This window comes from Phaseolus vulgaris, chromosome 9 (assembly GCF_051622355.1).
Source record: "Phaseolus vulgaris cultivar YP4 chromosome 9, ASM5162235v1, whole genome shotgun sequence".
Lineage (NCBI taxonomy): Eukaryota > Viridiplantae > Streptophyta > Magnoliopsida > Fabales > Fabaceae > Phaseolus > Phaseolus vulgaris.
The window spans coordinates 10,232,501-10,254,466 of NC_143506.1; the positions used below are offsets into that span (position 1 = coordinate 10,232,501).

Consider the following 21,966-nt stretch of genomic DNA (forward strand, 5'->3'; position numbering starts at 1 on the left):
AAAAAAAGAAAGTAAATCAAAATGCAGTAGAAGAGTCCTGATTCCAAATGAAAAAAATTCAAACTTGATTGAAAAGTATCTTTCTGATTATTGAATAATGGGGCAAAAGGATTGATCGCGAAAGATTTCTTGTTCTTATTAGAAGATCGTGATTGGATCCACATATGTTTGGTAAAAAGAAAGAAAAAATCTTCTTCTTTTAGAATAATAAAAAGGAAAGTGTTCAATTGGAACATGAAAACGTGACTGAATTGGTCCTAGTTACTCTTCGGAACGGAATAGAAGAAGGGGAGAGATTCTCGAACCGAACTAGAAAACGGATCCAATGACTTCAAAAAAATATCAACCTCTCTCTCTCCTTAAAAATACTCACTTGAGTCATGTTTTAACCTTTAAAGTGTAAAAAAAAATCCAACAAATTTTCATCTTAATAAAAAAAAAATTATTTCAAGTCTACATTTACATAAGTTTAAAATGATCAAATTCAACTATTAATTACTTACATTTCATCCTTCATTCAATTCAACCCAAAACACCCCACCATGATAAGGTACACTTAGTTTCATCAACTATTATGATAAAAACATATCTCATTTAAGTACAATTACAATTAAATTAGTTTATAAAATTTGAAAACAATTTTTAAAATTATAAACTTTAAACCTTACACAAAAGTACAAAAGTACATAATTGTAACAAAGTTACGATCCAAATTTTGTACTCTAATGCACTATCAATTTTTTAACTAAATTCTTTTACTTAAAATTCTAGCTATCTGGATAAGGTTTCAACAAGTTATGTTTTAACACGGAAAACTCAAATTTGTCAAAAATAAATAAATTCATGGACAAAGATAAACTTTTTGTAAATGAAAAAATCATCCATAATTTATGTTTTTCTCTCTATTAGCAACATTGAGATGAGATTGAATTTAAAAAAAAATGAAAAATCTCTAGTAAATATAATCAAGATAGAAAAAAATATTTCAAAAATATAATATTTTTATTAAATAAAATTTAAATACTAAACTAATAAAATATTCATATTTGTTTTTTCATTTAAATCACTTATAATATTGGATAAATTTAAGTTGACCCTATCAAAATGTGATATAATAAATTTTTTAATTTAATATATTAGATTTTAAATTAAAACTCTTGATCACAAAACATTACTTTTTTTTATAATATACATTATGAGAGTCATACAAATAAAAATAAAAATTTTAAGATAACATTTAGAATAGAGATTAACTAACACCTCTCATATATGCACATAACTTTTTCTTTCATACACAGTAAAAAAAGTGATCTTATTTGAAATTTTCAGATCTGCTTTTTCCTCTTGACTTGCAAGATGAACGTGAAAGGTGAAAGAAACAAAATGAAAGTTCCAATAGTCTTAAAAATATCAATAAATTATACAAAATTTACATTTTCATCTTAATGATTGCAATTTGCATCTAATATTTTGAAAGCTAATGCTATAAGATTTTAATAATTTCCAGGATATAATAGTCTTAAGAATATCAACCATACGTTAATAGGAACTAAACAGTAATTAAAATCAAATATATAAAAAATAATTTTTTCTGTGTTTAATTTTCATTTGAAATTCTAAAACAAACCATTTCGTTTTCCGTGTTTAAATAAAAAAATTGGAAAGATTGTTTTCATTATTTTCTGTATAATCTATTATACTAATATTAAAATTAAACCAATACAAAGATAAAGTGAATTTATTTAATATAAGTATTTGTTGGATTTTTTTATATGATATGAATTTTAAGCAATTATTTCAAAATTTAATATTTTTTAGTTATATAACTATTCATTATTTGAAAATAAAATTACGCTGTACATTTTAACTAATTTCAAATGTAAATAGAAAGTGATTCATTAGTTATTTTTAATCTATTTGACTGTAACGAATATTTCTACTACAGGACGGGACGACGGAAGTTTGAATATCTCAAGTTTTATTTTTAGGTAAAATTTTATCTTCGAAGAATAAATATATCCATAGTTCCAAATATTAATATTATTTATTATTTTTTTACTATGTCCATATTATTATTACTATAATAAAATTATTGAATATAAACTAATTTTAAAAATTAAAATAATTAGTTGCTATATATTTTAAAAATATTTTATAAATTAAAAAATTATTAATATTTAAAGTAATTTTTATTATTAATAAAAAAAATTAAATTAATTTTTAAATTAGTATCTAATAATTAGTTATCAAAATTTTAATTTAACTACTAATTACTTATATTTTATATTTTATATTTTATATTAATCTTTTAAAGATTAATTTAAAATATAAAATATTAGTAGCTAAAATCTGATAGATAATTTATATACCAATTTAAATTTTTTATAAATTTTTATTAATAATAAAAGTTATTCTAAATACTAATAATTATTTTAGTTTTTAAAAAAATCTAATTTAGTTAATATAATGATTAATTATTTCTGATATTTAAATTTAATTATTATTTAATAATTTATTTATAGTTTATATTATACTCATACCCATATTTTTCTTATTATATGACAAATTTTTGGGTTAGCATATTTAAGGCTTCATTGTCCAAATTATAGAAATAGATTTTTTTTATTACCAAAGTTGGGTCAATATGGGTTTGCTTCTTTTGACTCTTGAGTGTTTCTTTTTACAACTGCATAACTTCTATATGCAGTTTCATGAGTGACTATAATATCAAATTACCTCTAAACCTATTATTGTATGCGTTGTTCTTCTTTCTTGTTTTTCACTCTTCTCTCACTCCCCTCACTTAAGGGTTAATCCAGCAGTTAATTAAATCTGGAGGGTTAGATTAGTGTTTTCAATACACTTTGATGGTTAACTTACTTTTTAAAAAAAAATTAAAAATAAAACAAAAAGTTAAAATAATTAAAAAAATTGAACTGAATCATTTTGTTACCTTTGTATACAATACTCTAAATTTGTTTATCGAATTTTTTAATTTATATAATCCGAAAATCTGAGAATGACTTTCAAATTACACTATTTATGAGTTAAATTTAACAAAAAAAAATTATATTTTAAATTGTTTAATTTAAATACAATTTTAATTTATAAGTTGTACACTAAAAAAAATAATCACTTTTTACTTCCAAGTCTTACCATAAAAATAGATTACAGAATTCAAAATAAATTTTAATACAAGAATTTACGCTGGTCGAAACAAAAAAAATCAAAATCCAAACAACTAGTAACCTTTAAACTTAATGATCTTCACCTCAATTCAAGTAGTGTGTCAAAATCTACTTCTAAATACATCCACCTCTTTCGGTGAGCTCTCCACACCAGTCTCACTAAAAACCAATATGTCTCCTCCATTGCCATACAATCCTTTTCACGGGGTGCAAGTGGAAGTTATGGAGGTGCAAAAAGAATCATCCTAGTAGTTATAATATTTCAACAAAGTCCATCTGTTTTGAAGCGTAAGATCAGGATGAAAGAAAAGTGACAGACATTACTAAAAGAAATAGGCAGATTCTTCCTACACCATATCAATTAAGAATGCACCAAATAATATTATTTGAAAAGATTTATTTGTCTTTAATGATATAAAACCCTACACCCAATAGCACTTGCACCCAATAATATTATTTGAAAAGACTTATTTGTCCTTAATGATATAAAACCCTACACCCAACAACACTGTATTTGTACCCAACACATTAGCACTGAACACTGTATGAACCATAAAACTGTAACATCCTTAATTTTACCCATATATAATGTAATAAAAGTAAAACAAGCAATATCTAATTACAAATAATATATATACTACTTTCTCATATGTGTATCTCAAAAGAAATATCCCTCCTCATAGGGATTTTTAATATATATACATCAAAAGTTTTAACAACAAAACAAAACATTTAAATAAAACTATCTCATTCTCCAGCTAAGGAGCTCTGTCACCTGAAATCTCATCTGCTCCCATGTAAAACACGATCATCACAGATAAAGAAACAAACACAAACAAATAACAGGGTAAGCTATCTATATAAAAAGTTTTGATATAATTTAAATTTCAAATTAATAAGCATAATTCATCAATTCTCATATGATTTCTCAAACCATCAAGAGTTTATTACATCCATAAAATTCATCTTTCATATGTCAGGCTTTTACTGACTCACAACACATAGACACTTGACTCTACTTTCGGAAGACTCGTGTATTGAAATTAGCATCCAGAGACCTGCACCTGTCATACTACTGCTGTGAAACCCACACAGCCATGCACATAATTATCTCAATATCTCATCATCTCATCATCTTCATATGACAGGGTAAATCCATTTGATATGCTCTGATCAGTTCTTTCAAACCTCAGAATCAGCCAAATGGACCTCCTTCGACTCTCACCAACTGAATAACTTCATCTATTTGATTCCATTATATCAGTAGAGTCAGGATCGTCTCATTCACAGGACACTCACAAATCAATACACCCTAATAACAATCTCAACATGGTATTTCCTTTCCTGAACATACTACGTCTTGATCACACTTTAACCTCATTACATATATCATTTAACATATCAATGCACCATTCAATCACTTCATATATATAAACTTTCTAAACAATCCAAATATATCTCAAACTTTACTTAAAACACATAATTAATTCCAAATATATGCTCTTTAAATCAATCATCATCTGAAATCACACAACCACTTCTCATCAAACATCTAAGTAATTCAACCAAAATATTCAAAAAAGAATAGTTCAACTCATTTATATTATCATTCAAACACTTTCAATTCTCAATCACAAACAGTTTCAACAAATTATTGCCATAACAGATTCAAAATCAACCATTCCAGTCAATATATTACTTTACTCTTCAAGAGAGACAATCCTGCAAGCAAAAACAATTGGAATTGGTGACCACGTCACCTCCACATCCAGAATCTTCTAACCTAGGGTTTTATTGAAAATAATAAGACTAGCTTCCCTTACCTGAACTTTAGCTTATGCTCACTAAGAGCTCCAAATCTACCCAAAAGCTAAAGGTAATTAACGTGCACCACAGAGTCCTAATCAAAATCCAACTATATAACTAGGACCTTGAGTTAACAGAGATTAACCCGTACAAAATCTAATATTAACCCGTACAAAATCTAATCAAAAGAAAAAAGAGCCACGAAGGAACTTACTCTATCTGATATTTTGATCCAGCAAACTTATAGGGTTCATTACCAAGAGTCTAACGGTAGACTTCAATCGCCAAACTGATAAGCGAGGTAGTCAGAATCTTAAAGAAAAGGAGAGGAAAGGAAAAAGAGGAACAAAACTGAACTTACTCTATAAGAGATTCTGATCGGGTAGACTTGTAGTCTTTGCTGCCAGGAGTCTAATGGCGTACTCTGATCGTCAAACAGATGAACGAGGAGGTCAGAATCTTAGAGAGAAGGGAGAGAAAGGAAAAGGGAAACTTTTAGAGAGATGGTGGTTATTTTAAAATGAAACTTGAATAACTGAATTTTCTATTTATATGTCATTTTCATTTTAATAATAAAATATTCAGGTATCATTTAAAATATACCACTTCTACTCTAAGGTTATTTTCTAGATCCTTACATTCTCCCTAACAAGAAAAATTTTCGTCCCCGAAAATTGACTTACCAGAAAAGAGATATGGATAGGTTTCTCTAATGGTTTCTTCTAATTCCCAAGTTGAATCACCAGATTTATCATCCCACACCACCTTCACCATACTGATGGTCTTGCCTCTGAGCTGTTTACTCTGATGGTCTTCAATCCTGACTGGTTTTGCTTCAAAAGACAAGTTATCCTTGATTTGCACATTATCCACTTCCAACACATGACTAGGGTCTGGGATGTACTTCCTTAGCTGTGATACGTGAAAGACATTATGCAGGTTTGCTAATTGAGGAGGTAGAGCAATCTCATAAGCCACTGGACCTATCTTCTTTAGGATCTGATATGGTCCAACAAACTTAGGAGATAACTTCCTTGATTTGATAGCTCGTCCTACACCTTTGGTTGGTGTCACTCTCATGAACACATGATCTCCAGCTGCAAACTCCAAAGGCTTTCTCCTCTGATCTGCATATGATTTCTGCCTACTTTGAGAAGCTTTCATTTTGTCTTGTATCTACTTCACCTTCTCAGTGGTCTGTTGAATTAACTCTGGCCCAACCAAAACTGTTTCACCGTCCTTATACCAACATAAAGGAGTTCTGCATTTCCTCCCATACAAAGCTGCATATGGTGCCATCCCAATACTGGCATGATAACTATTATTATAAGTAAACTCCACCAAAGGCAACATCTCATCCCAACTTCCCAGATGATCCAAGATACATGTCCTCAACAGATCTTCTAAGGATTGGATCGTCCTCTCAGACTGCCCATCTGTTTGAGGATGATATGCAGAGCTCATTCTCAATCTAGTTCCCAAAGAATCTTGTAAACTCTGCCAAAACCGTGAAGTAAACCTAGGATCTCTATCTGAAACAATACTAGAAGGCACCCCATGCAATCTTACAATCTCTTTGATGTACAATTGTGCCAACTTAGTCATAGATATTCTCAAATTAACTGGAAGAAAATGAGCGCTCTTCGTCAGTCGATCAACTATTACCCAGACTGCATCATGACCCCTTACTGATCTTGGTAAATGAGTAACGAAATCCATAGCAATGCTATCCCATTTCCACTCAGGAACATCTAACTGTTGTAACAAACCACCAGGTCTCTGATGTTCTACCTTTGCCTTCTGACATGTTAAACATGTAGCAACATATAGAGCTATTTCTTTCTTCATGCCTGACCACCAAAATGACTCCTTCAAATCTTGGTACATCTTATTCATACCGGGATGTAGACTAAGATAACTCTTGTGACCCTCTTCTAGGATCATTCTCTTCAGTTCTTCATTTGCAGGTATGCAAATTCTGCCATTAAATCTTAAGATCTCATCTTCTCCCATCACAAAGTCTTTAGCCTGATCTGTACCTAGTAAATCCATAGTACGCTTCAGAATAGGATCCTCTAACTGCTTTTCCTTTATCATTCCAAGAAAATCATTAGTTATAGTTAACTTACTACAACTAATATGATCAACATGAAATTTCACTCCTAAATTTAGATCTCTGAATTGCTCAATCAACTTTTGTTCTTCAATCATCATGGTTGACACCTGTACTGACTTTCTACTCAAAGCATCTGCAACTACATTAGCCTTCCCTGGATGATACATCAGTTGGAAATCATAATCCTTCAAAAACTCCATCCATCTTCTTTGTCTCATATTCAACTCTTTTTGATCAAACAAGTATTTCAAACTTTTATGGTCACTGAACACCTGAAATTGAGCTCCATATAAATAATGCCTCCAAATCTTCAAAGCAAACACCACAGCTGCCAACTCTAAGTCATGAGTTGGATAGTTTCTCTCATGAACTTTAAGTTGCCTTGAAGCATATGCATCTGGTCTTTTCTCTTGCATCAAGACACAACCCAAACCCTGATGTGAAGCATCACAGTAAACTTCAAAAGGTTTTCCTGTATCAGGAATCACTAACACCGGAGCACTAGTTAACCTTTTCCTCAGCTCTATGAAACTCTGCTCACATCTGTCAGTCCAAGCAAAAGGTTGATCTTTGCGGGTTAACTGAGTCAAAGGAGCTACTACCCTGGAAAAATCTTCAACTTGCTTCTTTAGTTCAATCAACTCTGCTGGAGCCATTCTGTAAGGTGCCATTGACACTGGCCCAGCTTCAGGTACCAAATCAATAGAGAATTCTACTTCTCTCTTAGGAGGTAATCCAGGTATTTCTTCTGGAAATACATCCATGAAATCCTTCACCACATGTATACTACTCATTTCTTCTTCATTCTTAACTTCCATCTGAGTTAAGATTACAAAACACTTTGATCCTTCTTTCAATTCTGACCACACTTGCTGAGCAGACATCCCATATGACTTCTTGGAATCTGAAAACACTATTTTCTGTTGACCACAATCTATGAGAATGTGATTGGCTGATAGTCAATCCATCCCTAAGATAACATCTAAGTCTTGAAGAGGTAGACAGATCAAATTTATTTTGAACCTGCGTCCCTCTACTATTACTGGACATTCAGAGCAAACTGTAGAGGTCAAAACTTTTCCTGATGTTGGTGTAGAGACCAACAATTCAAACGACAACTCCTTTACTAGAAGACCCAACTCCGCTACACATAAACTCGACACAAAAGAGTGTGTCGCTCCAGAATCAAATAAAACTTTCAGATATCTACCAGCTATATAACATACACCTTGTACCAAGTTACCTGACTGAGATGCTTCAGCTCCTGACATAGCAAACACCCTTCCAGTTGCTTGGGGTCTACCACCTCCTCCTCTTCCTGACTGCAAGTTACCTCCAGGAATTATCCTCCTCCTATTAGGGCAATCTTTTGATAGATGTCCTTCTTTCTGACAAGTATAACACTTTCTCTCTGATGAAAGTTGAGGACAATCTTTCTTCAAATGGGGTCCAGCACAGTGATAACATGTGGGTCTCCATGGTTGTTGTTGCTGAAACTGTGGTAGAGATGTTCCTGTCCTATGTTGTGGAGGTCTAGCATAAGGTTTATGTTGTTGATGCTGCACCTTGGCCTTCCCACTGGAAGACCCTCCTTGGTGTGATCTGATCACCCTGGAATCACCATTTTCCAGGGTCTCCACCATCTTTGCCTTCTCCACCAAGGCAGGAAACTCTCTAATGCACATAGGAGCTATAGTCTTCTTCAGCTCATGTTTTAGACCTTCTTCAAACTTCCTACACCTCCAAGCCTCAGAGGTAGCTTGGGTGTAGAATCTGGCTAGGTACTCAAACCTAGTAGCATATGCATTCACTGACATCTCTCCCTGTTCCAACCTGAGGAATTCAGCTTCCTTTGCAAACCTTGCACTATCTGGAAAATATTTCTCTAAAAACTTCACTCTGAAACTCTCCCAGTCTAATACTTCATCTCTAGCTTCCATCATCTGTTGAGCTCCCATCCACCAGAACTCTGCTTCTCCAGACAATAAATATGTAGCAAATACCAATTTCTTATCCTCAAAGCAGGAGGTTGCCCTAAAGATCTTCTCTAAATCTCTTATCCATTGGTCTGCTTGGTCAGGAGTGGCATTCCCAGTGAACTTAGGTGGGTTGTGTCTCATGAACTCTGTCAGTCCCATCTGCTCCTGAGACTGACTGACATGGGAAGCTGTTGCACCAGATCTAGCAGTCTCCCAATGATTCATTGCTGCCTGGTGATTCTGAGCCATTGCCATATTCTGTTGTTGAATAGCATTTGCCATCATCTCAATAGCCCTGACAATCTGGTTCATCTCAGAAGAAGGTTGGGGAGGGATAGGAGGTCTAGGAGACATGAAAAGAAAGATTTAGGATGAATCTAAAAAATCATAACTATGTAGTTTTACTAACAACCTAACTAAAGCACACATAAACAATCTCATAACCCTTAGGTCTCTTAAGGTTCGAAGCTCTGATACCATAATGTAACATCCTTAATTTTACCCATATATAATGTAATAAAAGTAAAACAAGCAATATCTAATTACAAATAATATATATACTACTTTCTCATATGTGTATCTCAAAAGAAATATCCCTCCTCATAGGGATTTTTAATATATATACATCAAAAGTTTTAACAACAAAACAAAACATTTAAATAAAACTATCTCATTCTCCAGCTAAGGAGCTCTGTCACCTGAAATCTCATCTGCTCCCATGTAAAACCCGATCATCACAGATAAAGAAACAAACACAAACAAATAACAGGGTAAGCTATCTATATAAAAAGTTTTGATATAATTTAAATTTCAAATTAATAAGCATAATTCATCAATTCTCATATGATTTCTCAAACCATCAAGAGTTTATTACATCCATAAAATTCATCTTTCATATGTCAGGCTTTTACTGACTCACAACACATAGACACTTGACTCTACTTCCGGAAGACTCGTGTATTGAAATTAGCATCCAGAGACCTGCACCTGTCATACTACTGCTGTGAAACCCACACAGCCATGCACATAATTATCTCAATATCTCATCATCTCATCATCTTCATATGACAGGGTAAATCCATTTGATATGCTCTGATCAGTTCTTTCAAACCTCAGAATCAGCCAAATGGACCTCCTTCGACTCTCACCAACTGAATAACTTCATCTATTTGATTCCATTATATCAGTAGAGTCAGGATCGTCTCATTCACAGGACACTCACAAATCAATACACCCTAATAACAATCTCAACATGGTATTTCCTTTCCTGAACATACTACGTCTTGATCACACTTTAACCTCATTACATATATCATTTAACATATCAATGCACCACTCAATCACTTCATATATATAAACTTTCTAAACAATCCAAATATATCTCAAACTTTACTTAAAACACATAATTAATTCCAAATATATGCTCTTTAAATCAATCATCATCTGAAATCACACAACCACTTCTCATCAAACATCTAAGTAATTCAACCAAAATATTCAAAAAAGAATAGTTCAACTCATTTATATTATCATTCAAACACTTTCAATTCTCAATCACAAACAGTTTCAACAAATTATTGCCATAACAGATTCAAAATCAACCATTCCAGTCAATATATTACTTTACTCTTCAAGAGAGACAATCCTGCAAGCAAAAACAATTGGAATTGGTGACCACGTCACCTCCACATCCAGAATCTTCTAACCTAGGGTTTTATTGAAAATAATAAGACTAGCTTCCCTTACCTGAACTTTAGCTTATGCTCACTAAGAGCTCCAAATCTACCCAAAAGCTAAAGGTAATTAACGTGCACCACAGAGTCCTAATCAAAATCCAACTATATAACTAGGACCTTGAGTTAACAGAGATTAACCCGTACAAAATCTAATATTAACCCGTACAAAATCTAATCAAAAGAAAAAGGAGCCACGAAGGAACTTACTCTATCTGATATTTTGATCCAGCAAACTTATAGGGTTCATTACCAAGAGTCTAACGGTAGACTTCAATCGCCAAACTGATAAGCGAGGTAGTCAGAATCTTAAAGAAAAGGAGAGGAAAGGAAAAAGAGGAACAAAACTGAACTTACTCTATAAGAGATTCTGATCGGGTAGACTTGTAGTCTTTGCTGCCAGGAGTCTAATGGCGTACTCTGATCGTCAAACAGATGAACGAGGAGGTCAGAATCTTAGAGAGAAGGGAGAGAAAGGAAAAGGGAAACTTTTAGAGAGATGGTGGTTATTTTAAAATGAAACTTGAATAACTGAATTTTCTATTTATATGTCATTTTCATTTTAATAATAAAATATTCAGGTATCATTTAAAATATACCACTTCTACTCTAAGGTTATTTTCTAGATCCTTACAAAAACTCTACACCCAACAACATTGTATTTGCACCCAACCCATTAGCATTGAACCATTGTCACTGTTGCAAAAAAATAAATCACTACACCATTGCCATTGTTGCAACTCACTACACCACCACCACTTCTATTCAAAACCCACACCACATTAACACAACATTCCTATGTAGCATTTCAAAAAAAGATAAAAGCTTCAAAACAAACACCACAGTAACATAACACTCCTTTGTAGCATTTCAAGAGAGTTAAGGACAATGTTGGATTTTAAAATTTATGTTGGGTACATGTTTTAAATGATATGGTGCAAGGAGAAACTGCCAAAGAAATAATGTATATTAATTTTTATAAAGTGACTCATGACATAGAGTTTGGGCTTTGAGTCCGAATATAATTGAATAATAATAGAATTAAAGGTCTGTTGGTTAACGTGAGAATATACATCTGATGATACCTAATACCTAATGAAAACTTACATCTGATGGAGATTGAGAATTAAGAGCAATAGGGTTCTGTCTGTCTCTGCAAATAAATGTCTCATGATGTGATAAAGTAATTGCTCAAGTAGGATCACCCATGGATCAAGGTAAGTGCCTATTCCTGTGAGAATCATGATGTGATAAGATCTATATGTGAACATGAATGTATGCGTTCATAATCATGTTTTAATTCCTCAAGTAATAACAATCATCTGCCATCACATAAAAAAAGTATTATTAAAAAAAATATGGGGGGATTAAACCAAAATTCATGTTACATAGGTAGACTATACCTATTCATAAAGAATTTTAAGAACAAACTAAATGGAAGCCTATTATACCAATGAAAAGATTATCTATGAATAAATCCTAAATTAGCCAATTTATCAGCACACACATTCCCTTCCCGAAAAATATGAGTAACCCTAAACCTAATTTTTCCACTGCAATTAAGACAAATATTTCATCTATTATGAAGCATCCAAGGAACATTTGTCCTAGCAGTAAACGCATAACAAATCAAAATAGATCACATTCCAGCCAGACATTAGTAAGCCCCATCTTTTGAGCTTCCTCCATAGCATGTATAACCCCATAAAACTCAGCAACCAAAGCAGTCTGAACTTTAAGAAACGCAGAAAAAACTCCAATAAATTCCCCCAAACTCCCACGAAAAATACCTCCACGAGTAGCAAGACTAAGATATCCCCTAGCAGCCCCATCAATGTTAATTTTAATCCAGTCTGGTGAATGAAACTCCCATCTATCAGGAAGAGAATGTAGAACTTTACCAGTACAAGTGTTAATACCAAAAAACTTGAGCACGTTGAAATTAAAGGAAAAAAGAACATACGCCATATCATCCAAATAGAAAAAATTATCACAACAAGCTTAATCAATTTAACCAAAGGAAAGAAGATCATCCTTATTAGAGAAATTAGAAGTAGGAAAAATGTTTCGAACTCAACTCCAAATATGCAAAGCATTAGAACATTCAAAAAATAAACGCTTAATAGATTCCTCGTGTTTTTCACAAAGCGTACACATAGAACAAATATTCAAACTTTTATTTTGAATATGATGATATGTAGGAAGTCGTCCATGAAAAACTTTCCAAATGACAAGAGTTTTGGAAGGCGGAATATATGAAGACAAAATAAATTTACCCTAACCATAGGGAACTCTTGGATCCAAGAAAAAAGTCCTAGCCGATTTAAGAGTGAGACAACCAAACTCATCTAGAATCTAATTAGGAATATCGTGTTCCTCCCCAACCATGATATGACTAAAAAGATGAGACATCTACTGTAAAGACAATGGAATATTCCAATCACCACATGTCCAAAACTGAGAGATTGCATCTGGAATACTAGCACCATCAAATAATCCTGCAATATTTGCTAAAAAAGTAGTAGCACACCATTTATCATTCCATAAATTAATAAAAGAACCTGTACCAACAGTTCAATAAATATAATAAAGTATAGTAGAATAAAATTGCTTAATTCCAGGTCAAAGAGAAGAGCATCTATAAACCATTTGAAACTCGTATTTTGATTTAAGAACCTTGACTTTTAAGAGCAAAGACCAAGGCCTATTGCTATAAGTAAAGTTCCAAGCAAGCTTAAAAATATATGCATTATTTTCATGGTGAAGATTAATATTTTTCAAACCTCCATTCTTATGGGGAGAACAAATCGTATCCCAATTAATAGTAGCTATACCTTTTTTCAGAATATCACTAGTCTAGATCAAATTTCGACACCACTGCTCAACTTTCTTAAGAAGTGAAACAGACCATTTATAAAAATTAAAACTATAAGCTACAAGACCCGTAATCACCGTATTGACCAACTAAACCTGGCCCATCATGCTAAGAGATTTACCTTTCCAATAAGCTAGCTTCAATTTTACTTTATCAGCCAAAGGTTGAAGAAAACGACTCTTTGGACCACCAACAAAGATATGCACTCCTAAATAAGTGAAAGACAAACAACCATGACTACAAGAAATAATACGCTGAATTTTGGTGACAAATCTTGTAGAATTATCTATGGTGAAAAAACTACTCTTAGAAATATTAACATATTGACCAGAGAAATCACCATATTTTTTAAGAAAATTACTTAAATTTCTAAGAGACTTATTATCCGCCCTACAGAAAATAAAAATGTCATTCGCATATAAAATATGAGATAGAGTGAGAAAACCTTGCGAACTAGCCATATGTAGAATCTTCTTATCATTCACAAGCTTTTAGAGACCTATACTAAGAACTTCCTCTGCAAGACAGAAAAGCAGAGGAGACAAAGGATCACCTTGTCTGACACCTCCACTACAAGGAGAAAAATCCATCAAACTGTCATTTATTCTGATAGAAAACATAACTGAACGGAGAATAGTACTAATCCAACCAACAAACGAGGGGTAAAAAACCAAAGCGTGACAAAACTAATAGTAAAAACTTCTAACTAAGAGTGTCAAAGGCTTTGTGAATATCAACTTTGTAAGTCGCGTTGCCTCTACGAGCCTTTTTAGAAAGCAAGTTAATAGCTTTAGAAGCAATACCAATACAATCTTGAATGTGTCTGCCTTGTACAAACTCATACTGATTAGGAGAAATAATTCTCGTAGCCACAACTATATTATTGTTATTAAACTTTATTTTAGGTTTGATCATGTTAAAATATAAATAAATAATGGAACCTTTTAATAATAATAATAATAATATTATTTAATTACACATTTTAGCACTCAATTATTCCATAATTTTTACCACTTTAGTTTTTTTTCGAATTTTATTATATGTAAATTTTTCCTACATTTTAGGAATATGTTAAAAATTGTAATAAAGTATGTATCCTTAGAAGAAGACATTTTATCAATAAATTTTTCAAAACAACATTGTTTTATTACTAACTAATGAGAAAAGTGTACAGGTTAGAAATATGATATTAAAATGTGCAGAAAATAAACATAGATTATAAAATATCAGAAATTTAAAATTTAATAATAGAATGTAGAAACAAGTAAATGATAAAATATATAACTTACTAACACTTAAGTAGTTAAACATGCTATTAACTCCAGTAATATAAATTAAATCAGTACTTGCACATAAAATTGAAGATTAACAATTTGATTTAGTCCCTAAAGATATACATAATTAAAATTAGTTCTCAATATTATAATTTAGGATGAAATAAACTTAACATCAAATTGATTTTCAAAATTATATTTTTATGATAATTATCTGTGTAGTTTATATAATAGGCAGAGAGAAAAGTTGCACAAGACATTCAGAAAAATAATGTCCACCCCTACAGATTGTCTCGTGGTGAATATGATAGGTTGGAGCGAGTTATGATTTTTGAGGTCTCTTCTTCAGCTCCTAATGACGAGTCAAGTTTGAGTTTGATATTTCCACCTCTCTGCCACGAAAAGTGGAAGAGAGCTTGCAAAAACTTATCAGGAGATTGCACATCCGAAGAAACATGGATCATAACTGAGCGTAAGCAACTCATGACATAAATTATTTTGATATTTTAATGAAGTTTGATTTTGATGTTGAAATTTGCATTAAAATGTTTGTTTTGTAGGATGACTTGGTGGAGCAAAGCTCTTCGGGAACATTCGCTGCACAAGGACGTGAAGACATATTAGTGGTTGCCATTGGTCGTCCAGAGCCTCTGGAACGTGTTCGTGGTACTGGACGAGGGATAAGCATTAGGTCATTCTTTGGTAATCTAGCTCAACATGTTACTTTATCACAACTCAGTGAGGCCGACAAGAAAGTTCTCAAAGGTGAGTTTAAGAAGGACCCATTCTCAAAGATACAATTAATTGCACCCAATGTAACTTATTTGTCCCACCACTATTTAATTATGATATAAAATATATCTTATAGTTGTCTTTTAATTTGTAATATCCACATCAATCGAAAAACTATGAGTATGCATATTATGTAATGAAGCACATGCAATTGTTTGGATAATATTGTCTGCAGTTGTCTGGATAATATTGATATGCATGTGATTGTTATTAACGAATGGAGTAAAATTGATTAATGAATGACTTTATTTAAAAATTATATGCAATTGTTTGGATAACAATGATATGCAAGTAATTGTTATTAATGAATGTAGGAAAATTGATAAAGCAATCGTTTTGATGACATAAAAAGTCTGATTTATTGTGACGGGTGGTAGAAATATTTGTCATAAAAAACTATTCATTATGACGGTTTTGATGAGAACCATCATAGTAAGACGTATTTTCTATGACGGTTGTAGAAATACCAGCCATAAAAAGTTTTGTCTAAACCTATAATAATAGTTATTTTGAACATTTTATGACGTTTTATAGACAACACAGTCATAGTAAGTCACTTACTATGTCAGTTTTTCAACCAACATAGAAAATATAAAATTTTTGTATCATTAAATTTATATCGCTATCAAAACCGTTATAAAAAATCATGTAAAACCGTCATAAAAAAATCTCTTTTACGTATAAGATAAGTCTTTAAAACTTAAGAATAGAATGCAATTCCAATTTTTTTTATACATTATTAAAACAAATATTCTGTTTCTCTAAAATAATATTAACATTATCCAGAGTTTATGCTGTGTGCAATACTTTCGAAATAAATATGTTCTCCACAGTACTATATACTCTCTTTAATACTAGCCTCACTTGGTTTATCAAATAAGGGATAAATTTATAAATAGTAATAAATAATCTATCAATTTTCACTGTTAAAAATTATTATTTTCTGAAAATACGATCATTAGATTCAATTCAATATGAAAGTTTAAGAAAAAACTCCAATGGGGGAAATAGTTTACTTCATTGATTTATATATTTTCAAAGTAATTAACTTTGGATGATTAGTTATGTGATGTTACTTTAGAAAGAATTTTTTAAGAGTGTATTGGATAATACTTTTATAAATTATGTGATCTCTTAATTTGAATAATATGAATATTTCTTTCAAATTGCTGAATATATTTTCGAGGAATAAAAAAAGACACTCAATTTTTTTTATTGGTTAAATTTATTAAAATATAAGTTTGAAAAGGGATGTATCAAATGAGACATAATATTACAATTTTTTTAATTTTTAAAATTTGAATGAAATACTAGACTATGTTTCTAGTATTTGTCTTTGTTTCTATGATAAATGTAATTCGTTACATGAATATTTAAAAAAAGAAGAATATAGGTCAAGGGATGGCAAATAAAGGCCCAAGAAAACTATGGGCCACATAACCCGAAAGCCCGTGAGGCGGGAAGGGTGAAAGAATGAATAGCAGAAAAAGTCTCATCACCGAATCTATCGTTTCTGCGATTTCTATCTTTCGGTCTCAGTGTCTGTCGAGTGTTTGTTCACTGAAACAAAAGCCATGTCTCCGGGACCCGTTGTTGATGCCGCCGCCGATACCGGAGCCGAGCCACAAGTTCTCTCCGTCGACGATGCAGCCCTGAAGAAGAAACCTCAACCCCAGGTTTCCCCATTTCTGCTCCGTTTCCTTTCAATTTTTCACTTTACTTTCTCTCTCATTCGCTTCCACGATCTGTTTTCTCTCAGGAAGATGATGCTCCCATCGTAGAGGACGTCAAGGACGATGAAAAAGACGAAACCGAAGACGAGGATGAGGATGAGGACGATGACAAAGATGACGCCCAAGGTCCTACTTTTCCCTTCTCGTATCCTTTTTTTTTTTTAATCAGCATGTTTATATTTATTACTGTTAACATGAATTAATGGATTTATCTGTATGTAGATTTACAATTTTACATCTGAGAGTTGTAGGTTTTTTAGCCTTGTAGACCATCGTTTTAATGCTAGGGATTCATTTGTTGACAACAAACTTAATGTGTCAACTTTTCACTGTGTTTGGTCATATTTCTGTGCTTTGGGTTCTTATATACTTTTGAGATTTCGCTTTCAATGAGAAAAACAATGAGTTTCATAGGCATACATGACTAAAAAAACAACCAAAACGAAATCATCATTAACTAATGATAACTCTCAAGGTAGTTATTTTAGAAGTTATCAAACTCGCCCTACATAGGCATACATGCATTATTTGTGTCAAAAGGATTGAGCTATGCAGTTGTATATTATTTTGCAGTGCTATAAAGGTTAGGGCTATAGTTATAGGGTTTGGCCTGAAGAAAAATGCAGTGTGCTTCTTTTTATTGTGCCTTCAGCTGCAACACTATCTGTTGATCTATTCTCTTGGATTAATGTATTTTTATGATGCAGGTGGTACTGAGGGTTCGAAGCAGAGCAGAAGTGAGAAGAAGAGCCGAAAAGCAATGTTGAAGCTGGGACTGAAACCTGTTACTGGTGTTAGTAGGGTCACTATCAAGAGGACAAAGAATGTGAGTCATTGTATATATAGTTGTTTTTTCTGTAATCTATCGGAGAGGTGGATGGCTTTTAACCAGATTGTTTTATGCTTTAGGTTCTTTTTTTCATCTCAAAACCTGATGTCTTCAAGAGTCCAAATTCTGAGACCTATGTCATATTTGGGGAGGCAAAAATAGAGGACTTGAGCTCTCAGTTGCAGACACAGGCTGCTCAGCAGTTCAGGATGCCAGATGTGGGATCTGTGCTGGCAAAACAAGATCAAGATGCTGCAGCTGCAGTGGCACAGCCTGAAGAAGAGGAGGAGGTTGATGAAACTGGTGTCGAGCCGCATGACATTGATTTGGTGATGACCCAGGCAGGAGTTTCTAGAAGCAAGGCTGTCAAGGCCCTCAAGACTCACGACGGAGACATTGTTGGTGCTATCATGGAGCTCACTACTTAGTTTCTGTTTATGTTCTATTTATAGTTGTTGATTTTTGGGGATGATTTTGGAACTAGTGCCATCCTTATTATTGTGGTACTCAAACCATATATCTGGTTCATATGGTTGTGTTTACCTTATAATTTTGTGCTATCTAAGATTTGTGGTACTATATGATGATCAATGATCATATTATTTTGTTGTTTTTATTCATAACAGCCTTCTATGAGCTCTATAATGTGCCTTTAAGGTTTAGAGTTTAGACCTGAGTGTCGCATGTTTAATTCCTGGTATATAAGGTTTGGTTTATTGGATCCATACCTGCTACTTTTGAAGGCTCATGTCCCAGACCTTTGGAAATGGGATACCATAGATCCAGGAGTTTTTGTAGTCTTTGCTGATATTATGCTTGGATTAAATTGAATTATTTTTAAAAATATATGATGTCATTTGTCCATTTAAATGTCTAAAACAAGAAAATCACACTCAAGTAATTATTTCTCGAAGTATTGTTAAACGTGTAATATACTAATATAGCATTTGTCCTCAATGATATCTAGCTTAGAAAAAAAGTATGTTGGTTGTCGATAGCGATGCATTGTGATTGGAAGATTTGGTATTTGCACCAAAGGAAATTGATTGTGGTAACGGTAGTAAATTCTTGCTACACACGACAAGCTATCAATTTGGGGACAAACAGAGAGGACTGATTCACCGACAGGTGAAGACCAGTTTCGCGAACAAAAAGAAAGTAAAAATAGAACAGAAGCAAAGTTACGTGCTCCCTAATGAAGTAGGAGGAAAAAACCCCCCACAAGAAACATGACTTAAAACTTGTATTGTAAATCTTAATTTGTAGCAGGTACTTCCTTCACCAATATTGCTAGCTACTTACCACCCTGCAATTTGTTCTAATCTCTCCAGCATTACCTGTTAAGACACTGATTTGACCCATCTTCACCATTGCATCGGCAAATTTACTTGCCCATTGATAGCCATCCCTGGCATTTTGCTTCACCTGGCTGGCTGTTTCAGCATTAGTTAAGAGAGTCTGGTCAGATGTGAACAGGCCTCGGTTTGATAATATGTCAACATAGTAGCCTACATCTGCAATTCCAGGACTTGAAGGGTTCATTGGAACCACCAAGTTTGGGTTTGTGCTGCCTTGTGGGCATTGCCGCTTCAGCAGTGCTGCATATGAGGGATCTAAACTAGGATCCTTACTAGAAGTGCCACTGAAATTGTACAATCTATTGCTGAAACTTGAGCAATGAGAGCGGCCAATGGTGTGTGCTCCTGCATGAAAGAAGTACATGCCATTAGCAGATTTAAGCTATAAGAAAACCATATGTTGAAGCTCTTGTATACCTGAGAGGGTGACCATTTCATCTTGTGTTAATCCCTTCCTTGCGAAAAGTTGAGTGAGCTGGTTTACATTGAAGGTTGGAGGTGGTAACTCTGTTCTTGTATCTGAAGCTAGTGAGATTCTGCCATCTCTTCTCCCTGCTGGAACATCATAACCAAGCCCTCCAGCCTGCATGATGCAAGAAATTGTATAGGTTCATTTCCTTGCTTTCAGAAATGTTTCTAGAGCAAAGTACACACACACACTTACTAACTCCACACTGTCTCTTGCTGCAAATGCCACAATGTCTGCACAAGAAACAATTCCTGGACACACTGCTTCAAGTTGAGCCTTGGCATGATCAATGACTTCGTACCCTCGAAGACTTGGTTTATTTGCGGGAGAGTCTTTCTCTGCAGTGTTAGAGGGAGTGGAATCAAGAAGCACTGATGCATCACACCCCTAAAATTAACAAATCGGTTAAAGTTTTTACTAAAGAAAAGCGTGAGTAGCAAATTTTACTGTTAAGTAAAGGTAATAGATAAATATCAAATGGCTTCATATAATCACTTACTCTAATAAAGCAATCATGAAAATGCATTCTTACAAGCCCAGCAGCAATTCCAGGATTATTACTAACAGCTTTTCTGACTTCATCCTTAACAATGAACTCAGCCATGCCACATGAGTAGCTGTAAAACCCAACTTGCAGTTCACAATGAGCATTTTGATTCATCAAATATACGACCAACACTATAGTTATACATTTAAGCATTGTTGACCTCATTTTCTCTTTAAGAATGTTTTACTTCTAAGTAAGCTCACGACATAATTGTAGCCTATTTATACATGAAGGGCAATGATTAAGAGGATTGTTCTGCCCTTAGTGCCAAGTGATAGGGCAATAAGCTGGAATATTATTATAATTTGATCATCAAGAATTCAAGTGATTGGGGTTATAAGAAACGACAAGTAGAACCAGTTATAGCACACTACCAATGTAGTGGTTTGATAATGCCCCTTCTCAAGATTTCACGCGGTGATAGGATGAGGAATACGTGCGTAAATCAATTCTAGTTGACTTGAGTGCACGTAAATCCAAATTGGTTGTTAAGTTGAATGGTTAGAAAATATAAATAACAGGCTAAAAAATTTTGGTTGCAAAGTTACATGCTAGGTCTAGGTGGTAGTTGTTACAGCAACTTTTATATTCCTGGAAAGAAGGCGTCAATTAGGAAGAACGATCTACTGATTTAGCTTTCAATATCCAAAACAAATATACAGTCACATTTTAAGATTAATTATATGTTCTAAACCACTATTTTTCGTGAATTGATGTCTTAATGAGATTAGGTGTAACTTTGTTCGTGATATAATGGTGATTTGAACATGGAACGACCTTTTGAAAGTTTTGTTTATTCAATTAATCTATTTATTTACAGTGGGTTTGGATATCCATTAAGAGCAGATTTAGGGTAACCAAAGGATGTCATGGTCACTTCCAAATTTTTTGAATTCCTTTTAGTTTTCATATATAAAATGTTTTTTGGTCCGTATTAGAAGCGCAACGTTCAACTATTACAATAGCTATAATAATTTCGAAAATTGAGTTCGTTTACATTGAGAATGTGACGACTCGCAGTATTGAAACGAATTCAATTTGATACCAATGCTTACAAAATGTTGCTAAAATTCTTATTTTCAGTCCATTTTAAAATCAATAAAAAAAATACTGTTGTTGGAGAACTCTGGTTCAATTTCAAAATTAAGAAAACAAAGAGCACTGAAATAAAGAAGATGAAAGCAGCCACAACACTAAAATGAAAGAATTTTAGCCCGTTTAAATCATTTTTTGGTACGCCCGTTATAATCATTAATTCACCATGGTA

At 33.0% G+C, this 21,966-nt stretch overlaps 4 protein-coding genes and 1 pseudogene across 4 annotated transcripts; 1 reads left to right on the top strand and 4 right to left on the bottom strand.

The window, feature by feature from the left end:
- Positions 1–517, bottom strand: part of LOC150025149 (uncharacterized) — a 628-nt pseudogene extending 111 nt beyond the window's left edge.
- Positions 518–5,605: 5,088 nt separating this feature from the next.
- Positions 5,606–6,325, bottom strand: LOC137822186 (uncharacterized). The gene has a single exon (XM_068627087.2). The coding sequence runs from the start codon at positions 6,156–6,158 to the stop codon at positions 5,640–5,642; it is 519 nt and encodes a 172-aa protein (XP_068483188.2). The 5' UTR covers positions 6,159–6,325; the 3' UTR covers positions 5,606–5,639.
- Positions 6,326–7,122: 797 nt separating this feature from the next.
- Positions 7,123–12,790, bottom strand: LOC150025150 (uncharacterized). Its single transcript, XM_090295644.1, has 6 exons — positions 12,786–12,790; positions 12,613–12,695; positions 11,930–12,053; positions 8,154–9,432; positions 7,218–8,030; positions 7,123–7,128 (listed from the first exon to the last, which is right to left on the bottom strand). Exons 1-6 carry the CDS (start codon positions 12,788–12,790, stop codon positions 7,123–7,125), a joined length of 2,310 nt encoding a protein of 769 aa, XP_090151770.1.
- A 4,379-nt stretch (positions 12,791–17,169) lies between these two features.
- On the top strand, positions 17,170–18,950 carry NACA2 (nascent polypeptide-associated complex subunit alpha-like protein 2). Its single transcript, XM_068627945.2, has 4 exons — positions 17,170–17,439; positions 17,523–17,622; positions 18,204–18,322; positions 18,406–18,950. Exons 1-4 carry the CDS (start codon positions 17,338–17,340, stop codon positions 18,751–18,753), a joined length of 669 nt encoding a protein of 222 aa, XP_068484046.1. The 5' UTR covers positions 17,170–17,337; the 3' UTR covers positions 18,754–18,950.
- Positions 18,951–19,333: 383 nt separating this feature from the next.
- On the bottom strand, positions 19,334–21,031 carry LOC137822920 (peroxidase 5). Its single transcript, XM_068627944.2, has 4 exons — positions 20,652–21,031; positions 20,348–20,539; positions 20,101–20,266; positions 19,334–20,028 (listed from the first exon to the last, which is right to left on the bottom strand). The coding sequence occupies exons 1-4, from the start codon at positions 20,862–20,864 to the stop codon at positions 19,616–19,618; spliced, it is 984 nt and encodes a 327-aa protein (XP_068484045.1). The 5' UTR covers positions 20,865–21,031; the 3' UTR covers positions 19,334–19,615.
- Between the last annotated feature and the right edge of the window lie 935 nt (positions 21,032–21,966).

What these genes read in the sequence shown, in the direction of transcription:
- NACA2 (XM_068627945.2), top strand. Translation starts at nt 17,338, where the DNA reads ATGTCTCCGGGACCCGTTGTTGATGCCGCCGCCGATACCGGAGCCGAG. An exon ending in TGACAAAGATGACGCCCAAG is followed by an intron (nt 17,623 to 18,203) that starts GTCCTACTTTTC and finishes TTTATGATGCAG; the next exon opens with GTGGTACTGAGGGTTCGAAG. An exon ending in CTATCAAGAGGACAAAGAAT is followed by an intron (nt 18,323 to 18,405) that starts GTGAGTCATTGT and finishes TTTATGCTTTAG; the next exon opens with GTTCTTTTTTTCATCTCAAA.
- LOC150025150 (XM_090295644.1), bottom strand. An exon ending in TAGTCTTGCTACTCGTGGAG is followed by an intron (nt 12,054 to 12,612) that starts GTATTTTTCGTG and finishes TGATTCTCACAG; the next exon opens with GAATAGGCACTTACCTTGAT. An exon ending in ATTCTCAATCTCCATCAGAT is followed by an intron (nt 9,433 to 11,929) that starts GTAAGTTTTCAT and finishes CATGTCTCCTAG; the next exon opens with ACCTCCTATCCCTCCCCAAC.
- LOC137822186 (XM_068627087.2), bottom strand. Translation starts at nt 6,158, where the DNA reads ATGAAAGCTTCTCAAAGTAGGCAGAAATCATATGCAGATCAGAGGAGA.
- LOC137822920 (XM_068627944.2), bottom strand. Translation starts at nt 20,864, where the DNA reads ATGAGGTCAACAATGCTTAAATGTATAACTATAGTGTTGGTCGTATAT. An exon ending in TTCATGATTGCTTTATTAGA is followed by an intron (nt 20,540 to 20,651) that starts GTAAGTGATTAT and finishes TGTTAATTTTAG; the next exon opens with GGGTGTGATGCATCAGTGCT. An exon ending in TGAAATGGTCACCCTCTCAG is followed by an intron (nt 20,029 to 20,100) that starts GTATACAAGAGC and finishes TCTTTCATGCAG; the next exon opens with GAGCACACACCATTGGCCGC.